Raw genomic sequence first — 24,942 nt, forward strand, 5'->3', positions numbered from 1 at the left:
ATCGGTTCGTCATCTCGCATCCTTCATAGCGTAGGCGAGGTGGAGGAATTCGACGAAGGAGCTAGTGTGAATAGAATCCTAGAGAGCCCGTTTAGTTACAACATATACGAGTCGGCACAGCCGCATTAGTGGAGAGGTGGACTGAGGTACTCATCAAGATCCTACGAAGCTCCCGTTCCTCGATTGTGACGAGATTGTTCGACAGACTCGGTGCTGCAGGCTAGATCGACACATAAGACGTGCGAATGAATCATGGGTATACTGATGTAGAGTTGAAGTACGATTGGGAAAAGATTCCTCGGGTTTCGATGAATACACCTTACAATACAGCTCTTGCTCTCCGTAGCATCATGCGATAGATCGTACCGCTTCATTCCCAGCCACCTCCATCTTCYCCACAGGGCCATCAGAGCGGACGTCCGGTGAATACCAGCATATTACTGGGCTCGAACCAGATGAACTGTTGCCATCTGCGTCGCCTGAGTCCAGATACCGCAGCGTCACGGCGCTATTCGGTCCGATGCCATAATCAACCAACACGTTTGCGGCTGAAGTCATTTGCATGACATGTTCGATGCCTGCTGATGACGGTGACTCCAAATCAGTCAACGCGGAGCGAGGCCTATTTGGTGCATGTTTGCTGATCCCAACTCCCTTGTCGTTCTCAGTATCTGAGAGGTCATGATCGCAACTCCCTTGTCGTTCTCAAGGTCTGAATGGTGATGATCGCTCATTCGGGATCAATCTCAGTGATCAACACAGCCGCCTCATCCTTGAGAGCTACGAGTAGGCTGTCGGCGGAAGCGGGCCTTGCAGTTTCGTAGGCTTCAGTACGTAATCGCTCGCTGGAGTTTCGCAACATCTCCTCCATCCAAGCTTCTTCTTCCCTTTGGAGCTTCATCTGTCGACGAGCCATCTTACTCCGCTTGATTTTCATACCAGGTGTACCACCACAAGGACCAAGAGCAGGACTGACAGAGGCCGGGGATGTTGGAGCTGATCCATCCGGAGTTGTTGGTTGCGACAGAGCGATGTCGAGATCCAAACATTGCTGGATAAGTTCGTCCACGCCATCTCGCGTGGCCCATGCTTTTGGTTGCATTCTGTCGAAGAAGTCTTCTCCAAAAACTTCATCCTCGGAGATTGCACGAGCCAGGGAGTCTAGGAAGAAGGTGAAGCTTGGTAGCGTTGGCCCTTCCATGGTGAAGGGATAGTGCACATCACTCAGTAGACAAGCGGCATAGATGAGGCGGATTGAGAACTCTGAACTGAGGGTATGCTCCACAACGCACGCGGGACATCCTCTAGTAAAGCACCAATCTCGTTCCTTTTCGGAGGAGAGGAAGCACTGTAGCCAGACAAACGCTCCGCGCGAAGAACCGGTAAAGGCATATTCGAGGTCTTCCAGCTTGGTGGCGTTGGTGGCTGCAGCGGCCACCCCGCACGCCTTGTCGAACAGTTCCACCACGGGTACCAAAAGTGCGTGCAGAATATCTCGAACGATGGTCCAATGTTGGACATCTTCCGGACATGCCGAGGAGTGAGAGTCGCACGCCCTGGAATGAATCAGTGCGTGCTGTTATGCACCGTCGGACATGACTTACTCGTAGGAATAATATGCAGCGAGATGTGCTCTCAAGATGGTGAATCCATCCGATTGTGACAACACCTCTAGATCGTCCTCTCTCAGCAGGAAAGGTGAAGCGATGGGCACTGTCGTTGGCAACATGGCAGAAGGCATCTCGCTGGTGAATAATAGACTGGCGGTGGCCATTTCAATTTGTTGGCAATTCGATCTTATTGTAGTCGTGGTAAAACAGGTTAGTAGCTCATATCGGTCCGTCCGGAAGGCGAAGAGTCACGGCGTCGTCGATGGCGATAGTTTCAAGCAACCGGCGGTATTGTGGAGCGGAACTTGCGGCTCTTGCGATCCAAGTAGGTGTGATGGAAGGCAAAAGGGAGGATTTTCGTGTGAGATACTGTGCACTTTTAACGAAGAACGAGAGGTGCGTGCGATGCAAGCTTGTATCTCCTCGCAGATGATGAGGCAGCAATCGTGGCGGCCGGCCGTCCGTCCTCACAGCACGGATACCTACCTTACCTAGCTAGCATCGATGGCCGCAATTCCCAATGAAATTTGCATGTGATAGTCGACACGCGGACTGGGTAACTTTTACCCAGCGCGGCGGCTTCCGTTTGGTCAGAGGACGAATGAAATGCACGAATGAGACGCACGGGCTGTGAAAATGACTGCCCGGCCCGTTCCTGGTGCGGTTTGACTTCGGCGGCTAGAAAAGTCTAGAAAAGCCTGTGGGGCGGCGATGTGGCTACAAATAATAAATAATATCGGTCGGCCTTGGAACGCCAGATCTTCATCGGCGATAGAACTAGTTGCTGCAGAGAGGGTGTTTGTCCCGTCTTGCTGGTACCGTCTCAGACATGTTGTCAGGATACATCCATCATACATGTGCCGACAAACATGCTGTTTGCTGGTCAGTCTGGACGTTGGAAGTTGGACGGCCTCGACCAGCGGGTCTCACAGACTGGGACCCTTGGATCTCCGGTCTTCAATCTTCACCTTCTTCCCAAGTAAGGTAGCTTTTGATCGGCTTTTGAGGAAATTTCGCTGCCTTCCCTATCGCGTTGCTACACGCACCAGAACGGTAGGTGGTATCGGCCAATGCTCGCGATCCCCTCCGCTCGCTCGCTATAGATTGTCTGGTGACATTCGGAGAATTCCCGACATGATGATTCATACCTTGGTAGCGCCAACAACTCACCGACAGACTGTTGGAAGCAATCCCGGACACACGCACGGTCCGAGAATATGCTAGGCTGTCAAAGAGTAAAGAGWACCACGTCCATCTCAGGTACCAGGTACCAGGTGTAGATCTGGGGAATGCACCACCCCAAGCGGCCACGCCCCTCTTCACAACGCCAATATCGCCTTGGATTCGAATCAAAGTGCGCGAGCCCTCGTTACTACTGCATTCATTCATGCCGGCACATCACAAATGTGGAACAAGCGTGCCTCGGCATCACGTAAGACGCTTGAGACATTGAACCACTGTTCACTACTTCCCAAACATCACCAGACCGTTTGCTAGACTACATCTCCACAGCAGCCAGCATCGGCAGTAACGTCGAAAGTTCAGCCATGTGCGGAGAGCCGGAGCATCTGACATCCCCCGCCGCAGGAGATACCCACAAACAAATACAAGCCAGTCCTGGAGGGGAATGACTATCCACATCATGTGTGGGCGAGATTCGATGAAACGCTCGCCCTGTGCTGTATTGCTTGCTTGCAGTCAATGAGAAATGGCCACATTCCCAGCTGAAACTTTGAGCTACGATCAGGCCCCAACATGAGGAACGGACGACTGTGCGACACCTCTTCAAGAGGGAACTGCCACTTCCGGAGCGTCCCAATAGGAGTTCTATTGCTGATACAATACCCGTTGGAGTCAACCATTGCTGTGACTCAAATGGGTTGAACAGAATCTCAGCAGGCACGGTCATTCGAAGGGATGATTCGGATCCTGAGACGCGTCCTTCCACCCCAGTAAAATGTATTTGTTGTTCACGCAAAGCAGATTCAGAGAGCGGAAGGGTCTTGCAGGTCGCAACGTGATGCTCGGCGAGAGGATCTGAACATTATTCGCATCAGGGAATATCAATACATTCCAACATTTGGCCCGAGAACTTACAAAAGGAGCTGCACACCATGCCTCGAGGCATCAAACTACTATCCAGGCTGCCGGGGAGAGGAAGGACGTGTCGGCCGTCTGAACCTTTTCGGCGCAGAAAATCGCCGCAAGATACATTTACAGTCCCTGCTATTCACCAAACGGTGCCAAACACCGTTTCACTACCAACGCCTCTGCATATCATGCTTCACCTCTGGAAGATCCGGAACATTGACACTACTTCCTTTTGGCCTTGTCAACACGCCCATTGATACAGATCACATTCAGTCTTTCATGATCTTGTAAGACACGAACGTCCCAAACGAACGCAATCAGATCTTGCTGATATGTGTAAAAGTGATGTTYACTTACTTCAGTGGGCTGCCGCRCATCAGCAGAGGAGATACATCTCGCGTCGTAGCGATGATGGCTGCGTGCGGTATGAAGGCGAGAAGCTTCACAAAATGCTCCAAGTCCCGGGCGTATGCTTTACGAGATGCCGCTGTAGACGATCAAAGAAGCCCTTGACCTCCCTTCCAGGACAATGCCACTGAAGCCATAATCGCCTCTGGGTAGGACAGCACTCCAAGATGTTAGCCTGGTCCGGTACTGCACGACACGCACAGGTATTCGCAAGACTCACATGCCACGCCTGTTCATCTCTCCACGTTGGTGATTGTGGCATCTAGCTCTTTCTGACACCCAACTTCTTCGGCTTTTCTGTTCGGCTTTTCAAGCCCCTCAGACTCGTGATCAGCCAGTTCAGGCCAGGCGCAACGGTGTGCTWCGTTTTACGCTCTTCGAGAAGACCCATACCTTCCAGAGTCAGCGATGACATCTCGAACGATGACTATTTTCGGAACGCTCACCTTCTTCATCGATATAGGAGGCATGGTAAATCACATCGACGCAGTGCTTCACGCACATCTTCGCCGAGTCTCTTGCTCACGCATGAGCGCAAAGTCTCTTTCCCAGCTTACAGCCCTCGTCTACACAGGCAACAGTCTCTTCACCCGTGTACCTCTGTGATCTACGAAATGTCAGAATCGGAGAGCATGATTCATTCAACTCCTCGGACTTATACTTCTTCGCCCGACCTGCTGAGCTTCAAGTTCATCAACGCCAACTCCATTTACACGTTCGCGAATCCCCTGCCGGACCTCATCTTGGGCCGTCAGTGGATACCATTATACCTCCAACAAGCTCCTCATCTCGACGAGCAACCTCCTGCGCGCTTGCGAGGTATCGAGGTCTAGCTATGTATCTCCCGAATTGATGGCGATGGCATCGTGGATGACAACTTCGAGCCAGTTCCCAGTCCCTGCAGCTCCAAAACGCCTTTTCTTGATTACCTCAAAGATCAAAACTACTCACTTGCACACAGTCAGGCTCAATCGTCACCTCCCATGTGGAATGGATGTGAGTATCTTCAAGTCCTGATATACAACTTTTGGAAATCGTCTTCGGAGCTCCCACGTTTGGAACGTCGTCCACGGTTGGTATCCCTCTGCCTTCGACCAACACATCTCTGTGGTATGCTTCCCTTCCTGTTGAATTCAGGATGTTGATATTCGAGAACAGATGTCCTAAAATCGGCATGCAATTCAAAGATGGTATGTTCATAGGGTTGCAGATTCGCTTAGGGTTATTAGCATCGATCGAATGGATGTTTCGCGGCGATTTACTTGAACGTACTCGATGCTTTGTTCGCCTCGGTTGACCACGACACCGGCGGTTCGATGCGTAATGGAGACATGTATGTGAAAGAGGAAAATTGATGTTGGAGAAAAATTGTCTCTACTAGCACCAAAAGCATCAAAGGCACCTTGACAACGCAATGATCAGTAAGACGGGCGGGATTTGAAAATGAGATCAGCATGACCTGGGCAAATTTCATGTCGTGTATGTTCATACAWAGTGCGGAGTCGACACACCACGAGGATTGTCTGGAAGGAAAGGGGAGTAATTCTCTTGTACGAGATGGATAATAGTCATCTCTGTTTGGAGGGCTCACTGTATCTACAAGAAAGGAAAATAAGGCAATGACGGCCCACCTATACCAACCCCCTCCAAACAGGTCGTCTTTTTGAGGATTCCACGATTTGCGGATGCAAGGCCATCYTGGTTCCCTTGCATGGTGTGTATCATCATCATACCATTCCTACTCCTTTTTGTCACCGCCCTCATCCTTGCCTTCCGACTTGGCCTCCATCTTCTTCGCCTTCCCCTTACTCCTCTTCTCCGCCACATATTTGACCGATCGGACAATTCCACTGGTGAAGACGCCTTTAACCGTCTGCATGGTACTCGGCCAGGAGACGGTATTCCTCACACAATTACTCATGATTTCCCCCAAATCATCCTGTTGGGCGATTCGCCTCTCAAACTCCCCTCCCTCGCGTCGTTTAAAGGAGCCCGTGGGATCCTCATCCCGCATATCCTCGAGGATGTTTCCAAAAGCACTCCCCGGAATGCCAAACTTCTTCTTGTAGGCGTAGTAGAGCTTTTCGCGGAACGCACGGGGAAGGCGTCGGACCATGTTCCCTCTCATAACGGGATCGAGGTCTTGCTCCATCATCAAGCCATCCTCCCCGCCGAGGACATCAGCCTCCAGACGTGAGAGGGTTCCCGTATGTCGGATGGCATCTTCCTTTTCCCAGCCTTCCAGATGCGGTGTTCGGGGGTCGGTAAAGGCGACGTTTGGTAGATTGTCGATAAGTGGAACGTACAATTGGCGGAAACCGGGAAGTTGTGCGCCGACAATGTTGGACACTTTGTTTGGACTTTCCGACGCCAGCATGGAATGCATTCGAGGATCGCCCAGGTATGATAATCCGGCRATCCTCTCGTACAGCATCTTTTCGCTAAACTTTTCCGGCAACATCAACAAGGCGGTCCTCAGTGCCGAGATGAGGTTCACTTGGTTTGCGAGACGTATCCTCGGGTCATCCCTCAGGATCTTGACGGGTTTCTGGAGGCGGCCGGCCAGATAGAGCGTGTCCCAGTCGGAGAGATCTCTCGCCAGGGTGTCGAGGTGGACGACGCCATATTTGATCATGACGCCATTGACAGTGATGAAGGGGTTGTAGTACATACCGGCGCCCCATCCATCCTGCATCCAGGAGACGGCGGCGGAGGAATTGGGCAGATACTTCAAACCGGAGTAATGATGGGGATTCTGAGACAGGTTCAAGGAATGCCAGTGCTGGGTATGGCTGACTCCAAAGATGAAATCAATAACTTTGGCGCCTCCCTTTTGCCATTCCTCGACCGCTTTGGGAGGATTGGGGTGTGGGGAGAGATCGGTGGAGGGAGAGGAGGATGAGGACTTCTGTCCAAAGACACCGGAACCATAGGCAAAGGCATAGCGGATGGGAGCGCGAAATTGCCAGAGTATAGAGCGGAGGGACTCCTTGAAATCCTCGTTGATTTTGATGTGTTGATTGTGCCCAAAGTATTGATGGGGTAGATCGGAGAATTTGTTGATGTTGTAGTCGGCATTCTCCTCCCATCCTGGAGGGAGGGATTGGTTGGGAGAGTCTTTGGCGGTGGGGTCCAGAGCTTCCCTTTGCACCTTTTGCTTCAATTGTTCCGACTTTTGCTGGCGGGTGGAGGATGCCGAGGAGGATGTTGAGGAGGATGTTGAGGAGGATGTTGAGGAGGATGTTGAGGAGGATGTTGAGGAGGAKGTTGAGGAGGAGGATGTTGAGGAGGGGGATGCTGAGGATGAGGATGCATCGGAGGCCGAGTCGGAGGAGGGAGACGTGTCTTGCTCGCGGAGTCGAGGTGTTTGGGAGGAAAGGGTACGGAATTGATGGGGTCGGTGGTGCCAGGCGGCCTGGCCCAGCAGAAAGGAATGGGCGCCGACGAGGGAGTGGAAGACGGGCGACGACTGGAGGAGATGCTGTCAATATTTGAAGCAATCTGGTAGATTTGAAGGGAGATTGTACGTACAGCTAGCTTGGGGAGGGCCATGTTGAGAAGAATTACAATGGATTCAATGCTGTTCAATGATCAATCAATCATCAATCAATCGCGGGCACGCATTTCTGCAGCGGATGATGTATCTTCTGTTTGTTCTGCGTTTCGAGCAATGTTTTGTTTTCGTCAGTTTATCGTCGGGAAGACATCCATGGTTGGGCAGGCAAAGACAGAATGGAAAATAAAATGGTGGGAAGGAGCAAAGTAGGTAGAAGATGAGAGTTGAAGTGCGTGCACATCACGAATCAGCGCAGCGTCACAGCTCCCGCTCGTCGCAAAATACCGCGGCGGGTCAGCCAGCCTGTGAAAGGAAAAGGGAAGCGAAGCGAAGCGAAGATGCTCGGAATTAACGGCGTCTCAAGGTCCGAGAAAGATGGGAAGAACACGACAGGATGCTTCATCTCAGTGATCATGAGAAATCAACGAATAGAACCGCGCCAGACACCTCATCCATGGACGGCATGGCATTTCTTGAAGATGAGACGTGGATTGCCGGCCAAAAGTGAAGATCATGAAGTTCGAGCTCGTCGGAGTTCGCTCGGGAGCTCCGCCGCACTCAGCTCCGACGCGTGCGTAAACAAAGAAGATCAACACCTCAGTACAGACAAGACGAGACGAGAACAACAACCAATGCCAGCCCAGCATAGACCAACAACAACAGAACATCCCCCCAACAGCGATACGATACAATAATTACACATCATCCCGTCGACATCATGTCGACGCCAGCCGCGGGACTCAACGAGTACTCGGCGCGTCTGGCCACCTTCCATACGCCGCACCATCTGGAAAAACGACGCGCCAGCAATGCAACCAAGACCAAGAAGAAGCAGCAGCAGGGAACGGTGGAATGGCCGCATGAATTCCCCTCTCCCGAAGGTGTACGTCCTATCTTGTATCCATCCATCACCCTCGGATCACCACCTCACTGACAATTCCCCCTCGCAGCTCGCACGCGCCGGATTCTTCTACAAACCCGCCCACGATTCCGAGGATAATGTCCAATGCTTTTCCTGTCATGTCAAACTGGACGGCTGGGAACCCGCCGACGATCCCATAAGCGAACATCTCGCCCATTCCCACGGATGCGCCTGGGCGACAGTCATCAGCGTCATTCGCGATGCCGATTCCCAACAACCACCCGAGCAGCGCGATCCTCTCTCGGAAGAAATGGCGGGCGCCCGATACGCCACCTTTCAAACCGGTAATGGATGGCCGCATGAGGGCAAGAAGGGCTGGAAGTGCAAAATCTCCAAAATGGTCGACGCGGGATGGGCCTGGGATCCCAATGATGAGGGAGAGGATGGCGATGGAACCACGTGCTTTTACTGCGACCTCAGTCTGGATGGATGGGAACCCAAAGACGACCCGTTTGTCGAACACAAGCGACGCGAACCTGCTTGTCCGTACTTCGCCTTGCTGGAACACTACCACGGGCCAGAAATCGCCGATGGAAAGTCGAAAAAGGCCAAGGCACGCGGCAAGGCGGCTGCTGCTAGATCTAGTACCGCGAGCAAGGCCAGTCGCATGAGCGTCCAGAGTGTGCAGAGTGTACAAAGCGCGGTCAGTGAGATGCCCAGCATGGGTGGTAGCTTCGCCGAGCTGGGTGGAGACGACGATCTGCCAGGCGCGGATGATAGTATCGTTACCACTGCCACCACTGCTTCACAAACAACAAAAGGAAAGAAGAAGGCGGTCAAGGCAAAAGCCACGACAAAGGGTGCCAAGGGCAGGAAAAAGGTCGATGTGGAGGAGGATGCGATCGAGGTCAATTACCCCGAGCTGTTGTCTCAACCCGCACAAGACGAGGATGATATTGTCATCGCCCCGGCAAAGGCTACTCGCAAAGTATCCAAACCAGCTTCACGACACATCGACTCTTCAGTCGTGGAAATCAGCCAGATCGATGTCGCTCCCCCGAAAAAGGCACCCAAAGGTCGCAAACCCAAGGTCCAAAAACAACCCGAGCCAGAACCCGAGCTCAAACAGGAAGAGATCCCCCAAACCCCAGACGCAGATGCCATCGCTGAGAAGAGACTCAGTGAGATTTCTGCACAACTCCAAGACGAGTTGGATCACACGGTCGAAGACTACCCACTAGATCAATCGACTCCCGTCCAAGAGGCACCCAAACCAAAGCGAGGAGTGAAGCGAACTTCAGATGGCGCGCGGAAACACCAAAGTTCCGACTCTAGTGCGTTCGAGGTCGATGTCCCCGCGTTGTCAAAAGCACAGCCAGTGGTGAAGGCGAAACGAGGGAGGAAGCCAAAACAAGCTTCCACTGCATCAACAGATGCCGAGCAAGAAACTCAGCCTGTTGAAGAAGTCGTGGATATGGACACGGATGTGAGCATTCAATCACTTGTGGAAGCCATGCCAGAGCCACCAACGAAGAAGCCCAGAGGGAGACCAAAGGGCAAGAAGAACTCGGCAGCACGTTCATCCCAAGCGTCGCTGGTAAACTCATCAACTCTCGAGCCGGAAGCACAGCCAGACGAGCTGGAATCACWCGAGAATGAGCCCAAAGCGGTCCTGAAGAAGGCGAGAGGAAGACCCAAAGGCAGCAAGAACTCATCTGCAAGGTCCTCTCAACTTTCACAACAAATTGCGGACCCGGAAGAGCCAGCAGYGCAGCCAACATGGCCAGACTTGCCAGTCGAAGATCCAGCCCGGGATGAAATGGAGATTGAAGCATCCCTCGTGCGCATTGCCTCGGAGCAGGCCTCCCACCAAGCCATGGAGACCGAACAGGACCATGTCGACGAGTACGAGACTTCACCTTCACAAGGTCGTCTCAGTAAAGACAGTGCAGAGATTCAACAACTGCAGCAGGAGATTCATCAAGAAGACCTGACTTCTCTGGACAAGTCTCGCGGTGCTGACTCTGCCCCACGTCTATCTTTGGGATTGGAAGCCAACAGTACTGCTTTCACCTTTAGCCCGAGTGGCAGTGGCAATGGCAGTGACAAGGAAAATCAACCTTCTTCCCTCCTTCAACACTCTTCCACCGGCAAATCAGTACGAAAGGAGAGTACAACACAAAAGGAGAGTGAGGCACGGGCATTCATGTCTCGTACAAAGACTACCAGAATACCTCTCGCGCCCGGAACACCCAACCGCTCCCCAACCCGCGGCCTTCGCACCAGTCCCAGTAAAGCCGAAATCTCCCGCCTGCAATCAAATGTCCCTTGGAAACCCGTCGACCTGGACACTGTCCTATTGGGGAATGGAGATGTCAGTCCCGGACGTGTGGAGAGGGCGCTCGTCATGGCTGCCGGGGGAGGGTTGAGTGAGCAGGAAAAGCGCATGACGGTCGAGGAGTGGGTGAGGTGGAGAGCCGAGGTGGTCGAGGCGGAATTGAGGAGGAAGTGTGAGGGTATGGTGGGTGCGTTTGAGAGGGAGGGGTTGAGGGGGTTGGGTTGTTTGGAGGGGATTGAGGTTTCGGGATGATGTGGTAAATACTGTGAAGAATGAGTGGCATTGGGCAGGATGAGTGGGGTTGGGAAGGGTATGGGGAATGAAATGTTCGAAACAGCACTGTTGGGTTAGAATGGGAGTTTTGGGGGATGTGAGAGATTGTGCTACCTACGAATTGATGAACTCGACTGGATCGTTCCAACTCGCCACTACTTAATTTTCACCTTGTTCCAAGTAAAACAGCCTTCATCATCCCCTCTTCTCCAGCTCGATAGGAACGATCCCCAGAAGCCTCCACAATCGCCCCTCTTTTTCACAGCAAAAGTTCAAAAACCAGGCGAGAAAACGACAGCAGCTGTGGGAAATACTGGGCGAGAAAGGCCTAAGTCACCTTAGGCAAAGACACATCGAAACGAAAAAAAAAAGGTCCTGGAGCAAAGATTTACAGGACCGAGTGAGGAGGGCATGATAATCAGGTCATATCATGTCATGTAGAATACTTGTTGTTGTTGTCAGCAATTTTCTCAGCCCAAGTCACCTACGAACCAGCTGTTGTTCGTCTTGAATGGGGGGGGTGTGGCTGCCACTACAAACAATTTCATACCATCTATCTACAAGGAGACACTCTAGGCAAAATTATAATGCTCCGTTATGCCCGATAGACAGCATTTCTGTAACGTAGTCCTCGTCTTAGAAGTGAAATCGGCGTAGTGTAGGACTGTTTGTATACAGGCTTGAGGTTGCCAATGCTAGATTATCTAGAGAGCGGCTATACCTAGGAAAAGATGGACAGTGTGGAGATGATGTCGGAGCCTAACTACTACTTGATGATTTCTGTAGTGTGCAGCCATCTTCTCCGAGCTTCGGCGGTGAGTACCAGGTAAAGTAAGGTAAGAATGGGAAGGCAGAATCCCCTTTGAATCCTTTGAATCCATTCGCCGGAAATGTTGGGAATGCGTGCTTTGGATGTGTTCCCATCCCCGTAGCACCACATTTTGAGGTCTTTCGGCATGAATCACGGAAAAGCAGCACACTACTCCTCGCTGTGATGGTCCGACAAGTTGGACATTTCCCACTTACCGTGTGCTCGGTAGGCGGTATTCGACGAGATGGTGTGGTTGGGACCCGGGGAGATATACGAAGTACGGTACTTCCCCTTCCAAGACAGGTTGTTCTGACTAATCTTCGAAATTGTCGGAGCCGACAGCGGAAATCCAATCCCAAACAAGTGTCTGTAGGGCGCGTGCACTAAGCCCGTCTCACGTTAGGAGCGGGATGACTCGACGGCATCGGCAGGCAAGTGGTCGAAGAGGACAGTATGTAGTAGGGTCTCCTATACGTTGTTCAACCCTTCACGCATCAACATTCACGTACGCCCTTTGAAATGCCTGTGTGCGTTTGAGTTGTCCACTTGCGCCCTACGACAACCTGACTCGACAATACCACGTGATCATGGCGGGGACTGGAGAAGGAGATAGCGGGGCCGGTTTCGAATTCGACGCTGCCACCGACTTTTCTCGCCTCTTGCAGCAGTCGGAGGCTGCGTGGAGCAACGATGGAGGTCTTTGGGCAGATCCCGAGCCATTGCGACTGGACGACAGATACTGCCCTCTCCATCCCGGCGCCGACGAGTGAGTCGCTTCAACATTACGTCCAGCAAAGATTCGCCGAGACTGACTGCCTGAAAACAGTTGCTTGTGCTTCGGATTCCTGGGAGATTGGGAAAYTCCAGAACGGGTAGTTGATGCTGCTCTGCCCGAGGAACCCGACTACTCCAAGTTTGAAAATTACATYCCTCAATTCATCCGCCCCGTGCAGTCCTGCGAATCATGCAAGGCCAGGCGTCTCCAGTGCTACATGCGTCGGGGTGAACCGAGTTGTACGCCTTGTGCCACGCTCTTCAGAGATTGTAGTCTGGCAAAGGTGAACTTGGCAGGCCCTACGAATCAATCGCTCAATGGATCTACAATGCACGTCGTCGATGAGGACACTGCTCTGGACCGCGAACTACTGGCATCCATCAAGCCACTGGAATCGCAAGTAAACGGTAGGGTCCCTTTCAAAGACGATATTCCCGGGACTTCGAAGCGTAATGGCATTCGATTTCCGAAAGCTGCAGTCAAGATTCTTCGCGACTGGCTTGAGAGTMACGCAGATAATCCCTACCCATCCGAGGAGCAAAAGGCTGAGCTGGAAGCCTCCACCGAGCTCAAAGCCTCCCAAATTGCAAACTGGCTTGCAAATGCCCGACGGCGTCGCAAGGTGACGGAAAAGGCTCGACCGAGACTTGCCATGTCACCAAGCCTGCGTCCAACCACGTCTGCCATTCCAATCCCCGCTCGAAACTCGGACAAGTCATGGGAGGAGCTCAATCCTYTTGAGAGATGGAAAAACAGTCCGYCAGAAAATGAGCCGGCCTCGATGAGAGATATTGTAAACGCCATTGCGACCACGGACATTCCCGAAGGCGATTCTTCCGCAGCATCACCATCGACTTTGTGTCATTCAAAACGGCGCCACGGATCAAGCAATGGGTCTGGCTTCTCGCGAAAACGAGCACCATCGACAACTTCACAAGAGACTGGATTGACGTCGTCCATCTCTGCATCTAGTGCTGCATTCTCAAATGGTTCCTCTCATTCCACTCATGGCTCCTTCAACTCGTTCAGCTCCAGCCTCGCGGGCAAGAAAGATCGACGAAGGCGGCGCAGACCGACGGCTCCAGCTGCAAGACGACAGCTCACAGACGACAAGAAGCGCATCTTCCAGTGCACATTCTGCTGTGACACCTTTCGAAACAAATATGACTGGACGAGGCATGAAAAGTCATTGCACCTCTCCCTTGAAAAGTGGGTATGCGCTCCACTCGGACCCGTGATCATCGACCCAGAGAGTGGCTCCAAAAAATGCGTGTACTGCGATCTCAACAACCCATCGAGCGATCATATAGAATCTCATAACCACCGCCAGTGTGAAGAGAAAGGCCATGATGCGAGGACCTTTTACCGGAAAGACCACTTGCGACAACACTTGAGGCTCTTCCACGGCTGCGATGTCATGGTTCCATCTACGGAAAGCTGGAAGTCGGTTGCGAATACCATCAATAGYCGATGCGGGTTCTGTGGCATGCGTTTCACCACCTGGACTGACCGTGTCGACCACATCACTGCTCACTTCAAGGCGGGATCGCGCATGCAAGAGTGGAAAGGTTGTCGGGGACTCGATCCCTCTGTTGCAGCTCAGGTCACGAATGCGATGCCACCCTACTTGATTGGCCAGGAGTCCGTTTCACCCATTCCTTTCAGCGCGACCAAGCGAAATTCCGGCAGAGACGTTCAAGATGCTTCACATTTCGACAGCGGCCTCCTCGAAGGTTACACTAGCAACAATAATAGCGACAAAGCAACCTTTTGGGAAATTTTGACGGTCAAGCTGGGACAGTATGCGAAAGAACAGTCCGAAAAAGGCGTGGTAGTTTCCGACGAGATGCTGCAGAGTGCGGCCCGTCAAATACTCTACCATTCCGATGACAGCTGGAACCAGACGGCGGCAGATAATGCAGAATGGCTCGATTTATTCAAAAAGGCACACGGGCTGAATTTCATACCCTCCACCGTCGGTGGCCGCGGGGAGGCAATTCCGGAGGACCTCGAGACTTATGGAGATCTGGGTTTGAGGATACCATTTGCGATACAACTGCAGGCCTACAATGATTCCCATTGCAACTCCCGTCAAATGGCGAATGCCGCGAACATACCACAATTCTACAAGCAGGTCCTGGAGACACGCCGCGCTGGGCTGACCCAATTGTACTCGGGTCTTTGCGAGAAGGGAGTCTTCTACGATGGCGATCGGCGATGTGACCATGAGATGTGCTCGTTGAATCTCCTAGACGTGAGCACTGTCGATGGCGATCCTTCTCCCGGCCCGCGAATGCGAAGATGGTGTAGCAACAATCTCACGACAGAAATGTCACAGCAGCTCAGTTATTATACTCAAGGACTGTATCCCGCTGCCGAAGGGAGCATGGAGGGCTTCAACAATGCGAGCGCAAGAGCGAGAGGCCTAGCTGCCCTGTCACGGATTGAGGCCCTTGAAGATGATGATCCTGATGGCCTCAGAAATGGTGTTGCTCCGAAAAAGCCATATCTACAGCGCCACCGTTATGAGTTGTCTAAAGAGCGCGAAAAACTGTTTGAGACGACAACAGGCGCATGGCTAGACAGCGGGTTGATGCCAGAGCCAGTCCGAACAGTGYTGGATACRTCCGAGCCGGCTCGAACAGTCTTGAATACAGCCGAGCAGACCGTACCGACAGCACCGACTGTAGCAGGAGATGAGGCGCTCTCTGCACGCATTGTTCTGCAGGATGATGCATGTTTTGACTGGCAGAATTTCGTCGTCCAAGATGGAACAGCGGAGCTCAACGAAAAAAAGACACGAGACTTCTGCCCTGATGCTGCTACTACTATGGATGTTGAAATGACCTGGGATGACTTGATAGCGCCCATTTCCAACACAACAACGGAGATGATGTTGCCGAATGACTTTGGAATGAACGATGTCAATTTTGACGACTTTACGTTTGACGGGGTATTTGATACGCCGCTTGATGGCACTTTTTTGACTTGAAAGTGGTGGAGATGTGGTTTGATTTGATATGATAGATTTGGTAGATTTGTTTTATAATCATCTATTGTCGCTTCCTACCCTATCTATTTACTCGTCCACAACCCCTGCAACTCCCACGTGTCACATGGTTACGCAATTAGAATTGCCCGCCGCCCTCGCATTGATTGGGGCAGTGCAAAAGACAGGCCCGCGGAGAATACCCATGCAAGGCTAGGGAAACAACGCACAGTACCTCCTCCACTACAGCAAACGAGACCTTCCCTGCACTTACCTTTCACAAGTTTGCATGTCACTCGGACATGTTGACGGAACAAGTACGACCACACAGACGACCACGACCACAACTCACATTCRACAACAACAACAACAATGGCAACATCAAGTGTGGCTCCAGCGGGTAGCGGTGAGTACCTATGATTGGGGTGAGTTCTACAGAGTAGAGTTTAGACTGACGGACCATGCCATGCTAGAGTCTATAACGTACAGCTCTGGTGCCAAACCAGGAGTTCCAGACCTGCGCCTGCTTCACTACAACGACGTCTATCACGTCGAGCCCGGAAGCCGCGAGCCCGTGGGTGGGATTGCACGTTTCAAGACATTGTGCGATTATTACCAGTCGGAGCAGAATTTCCCAGGTCAGCCGGGACTGTTGACCTTCTTCTCCGGCGATGCCTTCAATCCCTCCCTGGAGAGTTCCGTCACCAAAGGCAAGCACATGCTCGGCGCTCTCAACACCCTCAACACCACCGTCGCGTGTCTCGGAAACCATGACTTGGACTTTGGCGTCGAGCAATTCCGATATCTTTCCGACAGGTGTAATTTTCCCTGGCTGTGCGCCAATGTCCTGGACCCCGCGCTCGGCGAGGATATTCCTCTCGGTCATTGCAAGCGGACTGTGATGCTGGAGAGCTCCAATGGGATTAAAATTGGAGTGGTGGGTGTTGTGGAACGGGAATGGCTGGATACAATCAACACTCTACCGCCCAATCTGCGCTATCTCAGTGCTTCCGCCACCGTGGCAGAACTGGCTCCCAAGTTGAGAGCCGAGGGTGCCGAAATGGYCATTGTCGTCTCTCATCAGCGACAGCCCAATGATGACAAGCTTGCCTCGAAGTTGGAGCCTGGCACCATTGACCTGATCTTGGGAGGCCATGATCACTTCTATGCTCACTCCATCATCAATGGGACGCATGTGCTGCGCTCAGGGTCGGACTTCAAACAGCTTTCCTATCTTGAGTGTAGGCGTAAATCGGATGGATCCAAAGGGTGGGATGTGGTTATCCTGAGGCGCGATGTGAGGAATCCTCCGTTTCTTGAGAATATGACGATCGATGATTAATAGTTATAGGTCGTCGGCGCTATCCCCGAGGAGTCATCTGCAGTTGAGATGGTGCAGAAGATCACCGCTGGTCTGATGTCTAAGCTGGAGAAGCCGATTGGTAAGAAGAGAACATCTCCCTCTTGACACTTCACCATCTAGTATAATAACCCATAATCACACGCATTGAGGCTGACCGAATGATAGGCTATACTCTGGCCCCCTTGGATGCCCGATTCACAACCGTTCGATTGAAGGAGTCCAACATGGGTGAGTGATCCAGAGATGGAAATCATGCCTGTGTCTACAGAGGTTAACCGCGTAAAGGTAACTTTGTCTGCGATCTGATGCGCTTCCACTACGCAACCGACTGCTGCATCATGGCCTCGGGCACCATCCGAGGGGACCAGATCTATCCGCCGGGAGTGTTGAAGGTCAAAGATGTATTGAATTGCTTCCCCTTTGAGGATCCTTGCGTGGTCGTTGCATTGAAGGGTGAGTGTATCCTGAAAGCTTTGGAAAATGGCGTCTCCAAATACCCAGCGCTGGAAGGACGCTTCCCGCAAATGTCCGGCATCACCATGACATTCGATCCCACATTGGAAGCTGGGAAGAGATGCAGTCATGTCCGGATTGGGAATGAACCACTTGTCCTGGATCGCGAGTATACGCTTGCCACGAGAGATTACATGGTCCGAGGCAAAGATGGCTTMACCAGTTTGATGCTTGAAGAAGAAGAAGGGGGAACGGCACGTAGTATCGTCAGCGATGAGAATGGCCTGCTCATCAGTATGATCCTGCGGCAGTATTTCATGAGTCTGCAGGCTTTGGGGAAGTGGAAAGGGAAGGGGAGGAGGAAGTGGGGAGCTCCGATGGGGAGGCATTGGGAGAAGGTCCATGAGGGCATGCATGGCGGTGTTGATGTTGTGCAGCCGCCTTCATCTTCACGAGACGGAGAAGCAGAAGTGTCGTCGTCGTCGAGTCCCATACGTTCCAAGGAAGAGGAAGAACAAGTTCAATTCGACAGAAACCGACGCGCTTCACTTGTTACGAGAGCACAGCGGCAACGMAAGGAAGATCTACTGCGAAAGACATCACCCACCTCGACTTCGGAAAGCGAAGATGATGATGATKACGATGATGATACTTTGGAAGATCCTCGTACTCAGGAGAGAAGACTTGTCCTCATGCGAAAAGTCATGAGAAAGTGGTGGCGGCTCGCGGGATTAAAACATTCTCCAAATATGGTCGAGGAGGAAAAGGAGGAGAGGAAGCAGCAAAAAGGCGACGTGGAGGAGGAGGAATTCGGGGGCGTCTTGTGGACCAAGGGAGTTTGTCCTAGAGTTGAGGGAAGAATTTTGATGGTTGGGGGGAGCTCTTAGGGCGGAGGGTCTTGATATCTCTTACCTGTCTTACTGACCTTTTGTGGGGATTTGGTAGAAAGAAGGGAAGGACGAGTTTTGTGGGGGCTGGGTATAGTACTATGCTGTTTTTCTTCGCCAGAGGGGGCTTGGAGTGGGAAATGGGGAAATTATCGTGAGCTTAATTCACTTGGGAATGAGGAGAAAAATTCAAGTCGTGGCGGGGACATCAATACGTAAGTTGTAGGATTCATTCAGGTGATGCCTTTTTTTTTGTTGATCGTGGACACATCTCACATCTTCCAGTATTGAAGCTTGTTCTAGCATATACATGCAGTTTGTAGATCTACCTGCTGCTGTCGTAGATAGAACAGCTAAGCCTTCACGTCCCTCTCATAGCCAGTTTCGACATCTCTCCTGTGGGTATAGCACTGGACGGCATGCTTGTCAGCTAGGTAGGAGTAGTAGTAAGTTCAACGTAATCTCCAAGGTGTGTAAAATGGTATGTTCATAGCTCTGAATGTCGTTGTCACATAGCTTCATGTTCTCTCATATCAAGAAGGTATTTCATAAGCAAAAAAAAGTCGTCATAGTCATTCACGTATCCACCACTCTTCTCCCCTCCCTCAAGCCACAAGCCTTCAATCCCTGTCCCACCCCCTCAATCATCCCTCCCCCGAATCCCTTGACACAATATCCCCCAACCTCCCTCACGACGTCTCCCACTTTGCCCTCGTTCCATTCACACACATTTCTCGCAAGCAGCATGCCTTGTCTTCCCAGTGCGTCTGCAGCAATGTATCCTTGCGCAAAAGCTTTCTCGCTGATTCTATGCTGGCGATCGAACGCATAGGCCTGTTGGAGGAATAGCTGGATATAAGGCGTGAGGAAGGAGATTGCGAGGAAAATGTACAGGGTCAGGGCCGCCGTGCAGCGATGTAATGTTGATAGTCCTGCTTCTTCGTGATGTGCAGAGAGATGGCCTGAAGGTCCTTGTTTCCCATCCGCGGAGTCTTCTTGCTCGTAGTTCCTCAACCCGGGCATTGCTTCTCGAAGACACAGTTCTTCTTCAATGGTGAGCTGTTGGGGAAGACCTCGTAGTACACAAGCTACTCCGTCAATGTATTGTCTTCTCATCAGATTGGAATTGCGACTGCGGGTATTCGCTGCGAAGCTTTCGTGCGAGGACAGGTCGAGTAGGGAGATTCCTGWGGTGGCATATTTCCAATTCACTCCCGATGTAGTTTCTGTTTCCGTCTCGTTGTSGTATGGTATTGCTGGGATGGTGCTTCCAGAAGTAGAAGGTCTACTGCTCGAAGACGAGGAGGAAGAGCGACCATGTTCCTCGGAATCTTCCTCCAGATTCAAGTGATAAGAAGGCGGTGGGGTGATGCTCTCCACGCTGTTCTGGCTGGAAATTCGGGCATGTCGTCTTGTTCTCGTATCGTACTCTGCCAGCGCTTGTCTTAGAGAGCGTAGCCGGGAGATTCTTCGCTGGAATAGAGATGGTAGGAAGGTGTATAGTAGAGGTGAGAAAGCACTGGAATCTGAAGAAGCACAACTCTCGTCGCTTTCCAAGTCCGACTTCTCGAGAAGCGGTCCTCGGTTATTCCATGGAAAGGTAGCCATTGTCGTGGGATGTGGACTGTCGTAGTGGCCGGATTCACATCCGTTTCGCGCGTAGCTTCAGTATGGATGTCCGTAAGATGAGAAAGAGGATGTTGAAGGGAATATTCAAGGGAAGAAAAATGTTTGGAGATGCGAGGCTCACAATCAGTCAACCTCGCACAAGATAATAAAGCTCAGTGTGGATGCTGTACCCACAACTCACCATGTCATGCCGGAGCGGTCGGCGGCCACTCTTTTCTGGCATGTGAAAGGACTCAAGGTCGGTTGAGGATAGAGCTACTCTCAATGATCCTGGAACATGTACATGGTTGTTCCTTCACCACCCGGCCCAGGGAACACCGGCGAACATCGGAGCCTCGGAACGCATGGCGTTTTGATTGAGATCCATAACTTATGCGAGGGGCATGTTGTTGGCTTGCATTCAATGTCTTGGAAGAAAGAGACAGATGGGTGAGGATCGATCCGAGGAGAGATTTTCGACAGGGAAAATGGGCCGGAAAAGATGGCGCGGCGGCGCTAGCGGAATGCAGGCGATATTATCCTTGTCGTTGATGACATTGGGGCGAATCTTCAAAGGATACAGTCATCCAATCTAACGTCACACACCTTGATGATCATCGCCTCAGAGAGACAGTGAGAGTAAGAAACAAAGGACCTGGAGCCAAGATAATACCCCTAAACATCCGTCCCCTCTCATCGAAACAGTCGCAAGTTTCGTAGGCTGACTTGCCGGGAAAGACCATCTCCATGTTCATTCACCTGAATGAAGGTCTTGCTAGCACCATCGTCATGAAGTGTGTTGCTGTGACAAGAGCAAAGGCAAGCCTGGGGTGAATTCTGCTTTGGAATAGATATGACTACAGATCCTCTGCATCGACCATTTGAATCACCATGCCACTTGCCGCACCACCACCATTGCAAATGGCCGCACAGCCATACTCTCCCTTCTTAAGCTGGTGGAGAAGTGTGACCAGAATGCGGCATCCCGAGCTTCCAAGAGCGTGGCCCAGGGAAATGGCACCACCACGAGGGTTGACGTTGTCCATTCCAAGGTTCAGAATCTGTAAATGTGAGCTTCCCCTCTCGCCGCTGGATTTTAAAATTCACTCACCTTTGCATTTGCCTTGATCACAGCTGCGAAGGCCTCGTTAAACTCCCACACCTTGACTTGATCGGCGGTTATTCCAGCACGCTCCAGAACGATGGGTACGACCTTTGCAGGCGCGACTGGGAAGTCGATGGGGTCCACAGCAGCGTCGGCATATGCGACTATCCGTGCGAGAACCTTCTTGCCCTTTCCATACTTCTTCGCAAGTTCCTTGTTGGTAATCACCATGGCTGAAGCACCGTCGTTCATCGATGAGCTGTTGGCTGCTGTGACAGTGCCGCTACCACTCCGGTCAAAAGCAGGCTTCAGAGATGCCACCTTCTCTGGCTTCAGTCTGCCGTAGCCTTCATCCTCGGAGACGGTGACATCTCCCTTCTTTCCCTTGACGACGACTGGTACGATCTCCTCGTCGAACAGCTTGTTCTTCCACGCTTCTTGCGCACGCTTGAAGCTCAAAATGGCAAATTCATCCTGTTCCTCACGAGTGATTTCGTACTTCTTTGCCGTCGACTCGGCACAGTTTCCCATGTGGATCTGATTGTAAACATCCCACAACCCGTCCTTCATCAGTCCATCCTCCATGGTCAAGTTACCAAAAGCAGGCAATTGTGGTCCCCGAGGAGTGTAGTAAGGTACCCGGCTCATGTTCTCCATGCCACCAGCAATCAACGCCTCTTCCTGGCCCAGCTCCACCTGCTGAGCAGCAATGGCCACCGCCTTCATTCCCGACGCACAAACCTTGTTGATTGTCGTAGCTTCCACCGTCGGTGAGAGTCCAGCGAAGATGGTGGCCTGTCGAGCAGGAGCCTGGCCCACAGAAGCCTGCATGACATTTCCCATGTAGACGTGTGTGAATTTCTCCGCCGGAACATCAGAGCGCTTGATGGCTTCCTTGATGGCAGTGGCACCGAGCTGCGGCGCAGAGACACTGCTGAAGGAGCCATTGAACAGCGCACAAGGCGTCCTTACAGCGGAAACAATGTACGCGTCTTGAATTTCCTTTGGCCGCCGTGTCGAGGAGCTGAAATGCYGTTGGACGGCTTGGAGGCGTTGCTGTGGAGCTGACATGGTGCTTCTCGAGACCAGACCGGCGGAGCGACGGAATGCGGGCGAGGCCATCGTGGATTGGAGGCGGTGGGGAGGATATCGTCGACTAGTAGCAGCACTGTAGCTCTACGACGATATGTTGATCCATTCGCCCAGCGGCTGGACGCGGCAGAGGGCGTAAAACCCGAAGAACCTCGGATGGGATATGACGATCTTAGAGCGGAACGCTTCCGTGAATTCGAGCATCGAGTATATTACATATTCGGGAATAGCCGAAAAAAATTATAAGGAATCTCGCTACTAATACGGAGAAAGCTTACCGATCTACGGCTTCTATAGAATATATTATATATACGAGAATATTCCGTCTTCTCTACTAATAAATAGAAGTTTCGAGTTTAAAAAGAAAGTAGCCTAGTATATAGAAGCTTTTTAAAAGAACTTACTTCTTCTTTAAAGAGGCTAAAGATAGGACTCTTAATACGTTTTAATTATTATTATTCTAGGTCTAAACCGTTTACTACGTAATTACGTAATTACGTAGTTCTAGTATATTAGAAGTACTAAAGGGCGTAAACTATAATATATAATTACTACTAAGAAAATTACTTAATACGTATATATCTAGATAAGAAAATAATTTACTATATCTTATTAAGTAAATAAATAAGGCTATAAGCTCTTAATATAGTCTTAGCTTAAGATACTAAAGCCGATTAATTAACGTAGATACTTAGTAGTAGCGTAAAAATAAGTAAAGAAGATTAGATAATCTATATAAAGTTTAAAGGGAAGCTACGTTTTATAAGCTTTATATTTATACTAAGCTACTTTACTATTAGAAATTACTAAGGCTACGGCTATAGCTAGACGTAAAGTTAGACGACTACTAAGCGTACTAGCGAGCGCCGCGTACGTAACGTATAATCGTCCCTTAAGAGGCGCGTAAGCGCCTTACTATTAATAAGTAAGAATTAGTTTTATTACTAGTTAGACGGCTAGTTAGCGTTCTATATACTAATAGCTTAAGCGCTTACTATCTCCGCGGAGTAGCTTAGTATAGATATAGAGCCTATAAAAAGTAGCTTCTATTCGAACTTTATATAGACTATCGAATCTTCTTTACTTATTTTTACGCTACTACTAAGTATCTACGTTAATCGATCGCCTTCTTAGCTAAGACTATATTAAGAGCCTATAGTCCTATCTATTTACTTAGTAAGGTATAGTAAATTATTTCCCTCGTCTAAGTACTATACGATATATAACTTTATTAGTTATTATTATATATTATAGTTTACGCCCTTTATTAGAGCTAAAGGTAGGGCTATACTTTATTTTCCCTACCGAAGGGACGATAATAATATAGCCTCTAGGTACGAATAGCTACGACTAGTAGAAGGTAATAACTACTTACGGCCTACGAATATAATATACCTCTAGAGGATAAGAAGAATAGTAACTACTTTTAGGTAGGTATAGCTTTAACTATAAAAAGTTATAAACCCTTAGGCTATTAAGACTTAGAGTTATATATAGCGTAAGTATAATATAACTACTATCTAAGGACTTAGGCTAGGTAACCGATCCTAGCTATAGCTATAATCGGGAATATATCCTTCTTATCTAGCGCCCGGAGATAGGCCTAGCTTAAGAAGAGTAAAGTAGTACTAGATTCTAAGAAGAGCTTAATCGTAAGGATATATATATATTAAAAGTAGTATATATACCTACTTATAATCTACTATTAGGATTAGGTTAATCCTAATAGCGGCCTTATATAAACAAAGTTAGGGTTACGACCCTAAAGGGGTTAATCCTAATAGGTTAATCCTAATAGGTTCCCTTTATCGTATATTTCTAACGTTTAGACAGCTTCGAGTATATCGTAGAATTATAAATCCGCGAAGTATCTAAGTCTATCCGAGCGCTACCTCGTCGTTAGCGACGGATTATAGAAGCGGTAGGAAGAAAGTAATATTCCGCGTAAGGACTAGCTAAGTAGGGTACGCGACGTCTATTTAAGGGCCGGGCGTACGACGTCTATTTAGATTAGATAGTAGACCCGAGGCGATACGTAACGAGTCGAGTTATATAGGGGGTAAGGTTTAGATAGGGAGTACGATTAAGTACGCGCGAGATTCGTAATAGCTAGGCGCGTATATATAATTTAAAAGAAGAGATAGAATACTACGAGTATATTAGTACGATAGCGATAGCGTAATAGAAGTATTCGACAAAATATTCGTTTACTATACCGAGTATCGGATTATAGTTTATAAGCGATATAGATATACCGTTAATCTAGCCTAGATTTAGGGCTATATCGTCGCTAACTATAAGACCGTTACTAAGTAGTAGCGCTAGTAGATTATCGAGTTTATCGCCGGATTATCTACTATTACCCGTATACCGGAGGAGATAAGATATCCCGATACGAGTAGTACGGCTATAGTTAGATTACTAGTATATAATAACGGGTTAAGGTATATTATATAGGTTAGTAACGAAGAGTATAGCCGGGTATATTATAAGAGAAGCGGTATATAAAAGCATTACCGTATATAGTATAGTTAGGAGAACCCGCGTACTAGAGGTAGCTATCGACGTAAAGGAATCCCCGAAGAGATAGGCTAGTTATAGGTTATAAATTAACTATACTAGTAATTTTTTAAGAGCGGTATTTAGAAGAGGCATTTCGCTATTTAGGTCGTACTACTATCCGGATAGGATTCCGTCGTTAATAATGCTATTATAAAGGCC

The 24,942-nt window shown here is 50.2% G+C and overlaps 7 protein-coding genes; 3 read left to right on the plus strand and 4 right to left on the minus strand.

Moving 5' to 3' along the window:
- Positions 1-730: 730 nt before the first annotated feature.
- On the minus strand, positions 731-1,774 carry RCC_07065 (uncharacterized protein; the record flags this gene model as incomplete). XM_023772324.1 has 2 exons in its annotated part: positions 731-1,556; positions 1,605-1,774. 2 exons carry the CDS (start codon positions 1,772-1,774, stop codon positions 731-733), a joined length of 996 nt encoding a protein of 331 aa, XP_023628092.1.
- A 4,073-nt stretch (positions 1,775-5,847) lies between these two features.
- RCC_07066 (related to proline transport helper PTH1 C. albicans) lies at positions 5,848-7,661 on the minus strand (the record flags this gene model as incomplete). XM_023772325.1 has 2 exons in its annotated part: positions 5,848-7,578; positions 7,641-7,661. 2 exons carry the CDS (start codon positions 7,659-7,661, stop codon positions 5,848-5,850), a joined length of 1,752 nt encoding a protein of 583 aa, XP_023628093.1.
- Positions 7,662-8,383: 722 nt separating this feature from the next.
- On the plus strand, positions 8,384-11,117 carry RCC_07067 (uncharacterized protein; the record flags this gene model as incomplete). XM_023772326.1 has 2 exons in its annotated part: positions 8,384-8,548; positions 8,616-11,117. 2 exons carry the CDS (start codon positions 8,384-8,386, stop codon positions 11,115-11,117), a joined length of 2,667 nt encoding a protein of 888 aa, XP_023628094.1.
- A 1,419-nt stretch (positions 11,118-12,536) lies between these two features.
- RCC_07068 (uncharacterized protein) lies at positions 12,537-15,716 on the plus strand (the record flags this gene model as incomplete). XM_023772327.1 has 2 exons in its annotated part: positions 12,537-12,715; positions 12,776-15,716. The coding sequence occupies 2 exons, from the start codon at positions 12,537-12,539 to the stop codon at positions 15,714-15,716; spliced, it is 3,120 nt and encodes a 1,039-aa protein (XP_023628095.1).
- Positions 15,717-16,085: 369 nt separating this feature from the next.
- On the plus strand, positions 16,086-18,416 carry RCC_07069 (related to 5'-nucleotidase; the record flags this gene model as incomplete). XM_023772328.1 has 5 exons in its annotated part: positions 16,086-16,119; positions 16,187-17,010; positions 17,065-17,155; positions 17,242-17,304; positions 17,362-18,416. 5 exons carry the CDS (start codon positions 16,086-16,088, stop codon positions 18,414-18,416), a joined length of 2,067 nt encoding a protein of 688 aa, XP_023628096.1.
- Positions 18,417-18,992: 576 nt separating this feature from the next.
- On the minus strand, positions 18,993-20,024 carry RCC_07070 (uncharacterized protein; the record flags this gene model as incomplete). Its single annotated transcript, XM_023772329.1, has 1 exon — positions 18,993-20,024. One exon carries the CDS (start codon positions 20,022-20,024, stop codon positions 18,993-18,995), a length of 1,032 nt encoding a protein of 343 aa, XP_023628097.1.
- An 857-nt stretch (positions 20,025-20,881) lies between these two features.
- Positions 20,882-22,251, minus strand: RCC_07071 (probable acetyl-CoA-acetyltransferase; the record flags this gene model as incomplete). XM_023772330.1 has 2 exons in its annotated part: positions 20,882-21,085; positions 21,136-22,251. 2 exons carry the CDS (start codon positions 22,249-22,251, stop codon positions 20,882-20,884), a joined length of 1,320 nt encoding a protein of 439 aa, XP_023628098.1.
- Between the last annotated feature and the right edge of the window lie 2,691 nt (positions 22,252-24,942).

This window comes from Ramularia collo-cygni (assembly GCF_900074925.1).
Source record: "Ramularia collo-cygni strain URUG2 genome assembly, contig: RCC_scaffold10, whole genome shotgun sequence".
In the NCBI taxonomy this organism is placed as follows: domain Eukaryota; kingdom Fungi; phylum Ascomycota; class Dothideomycetes; order Mycosphaerellales; family Mycosphaerellaceae; genus Ramularia; species Ramularia collo-cygni.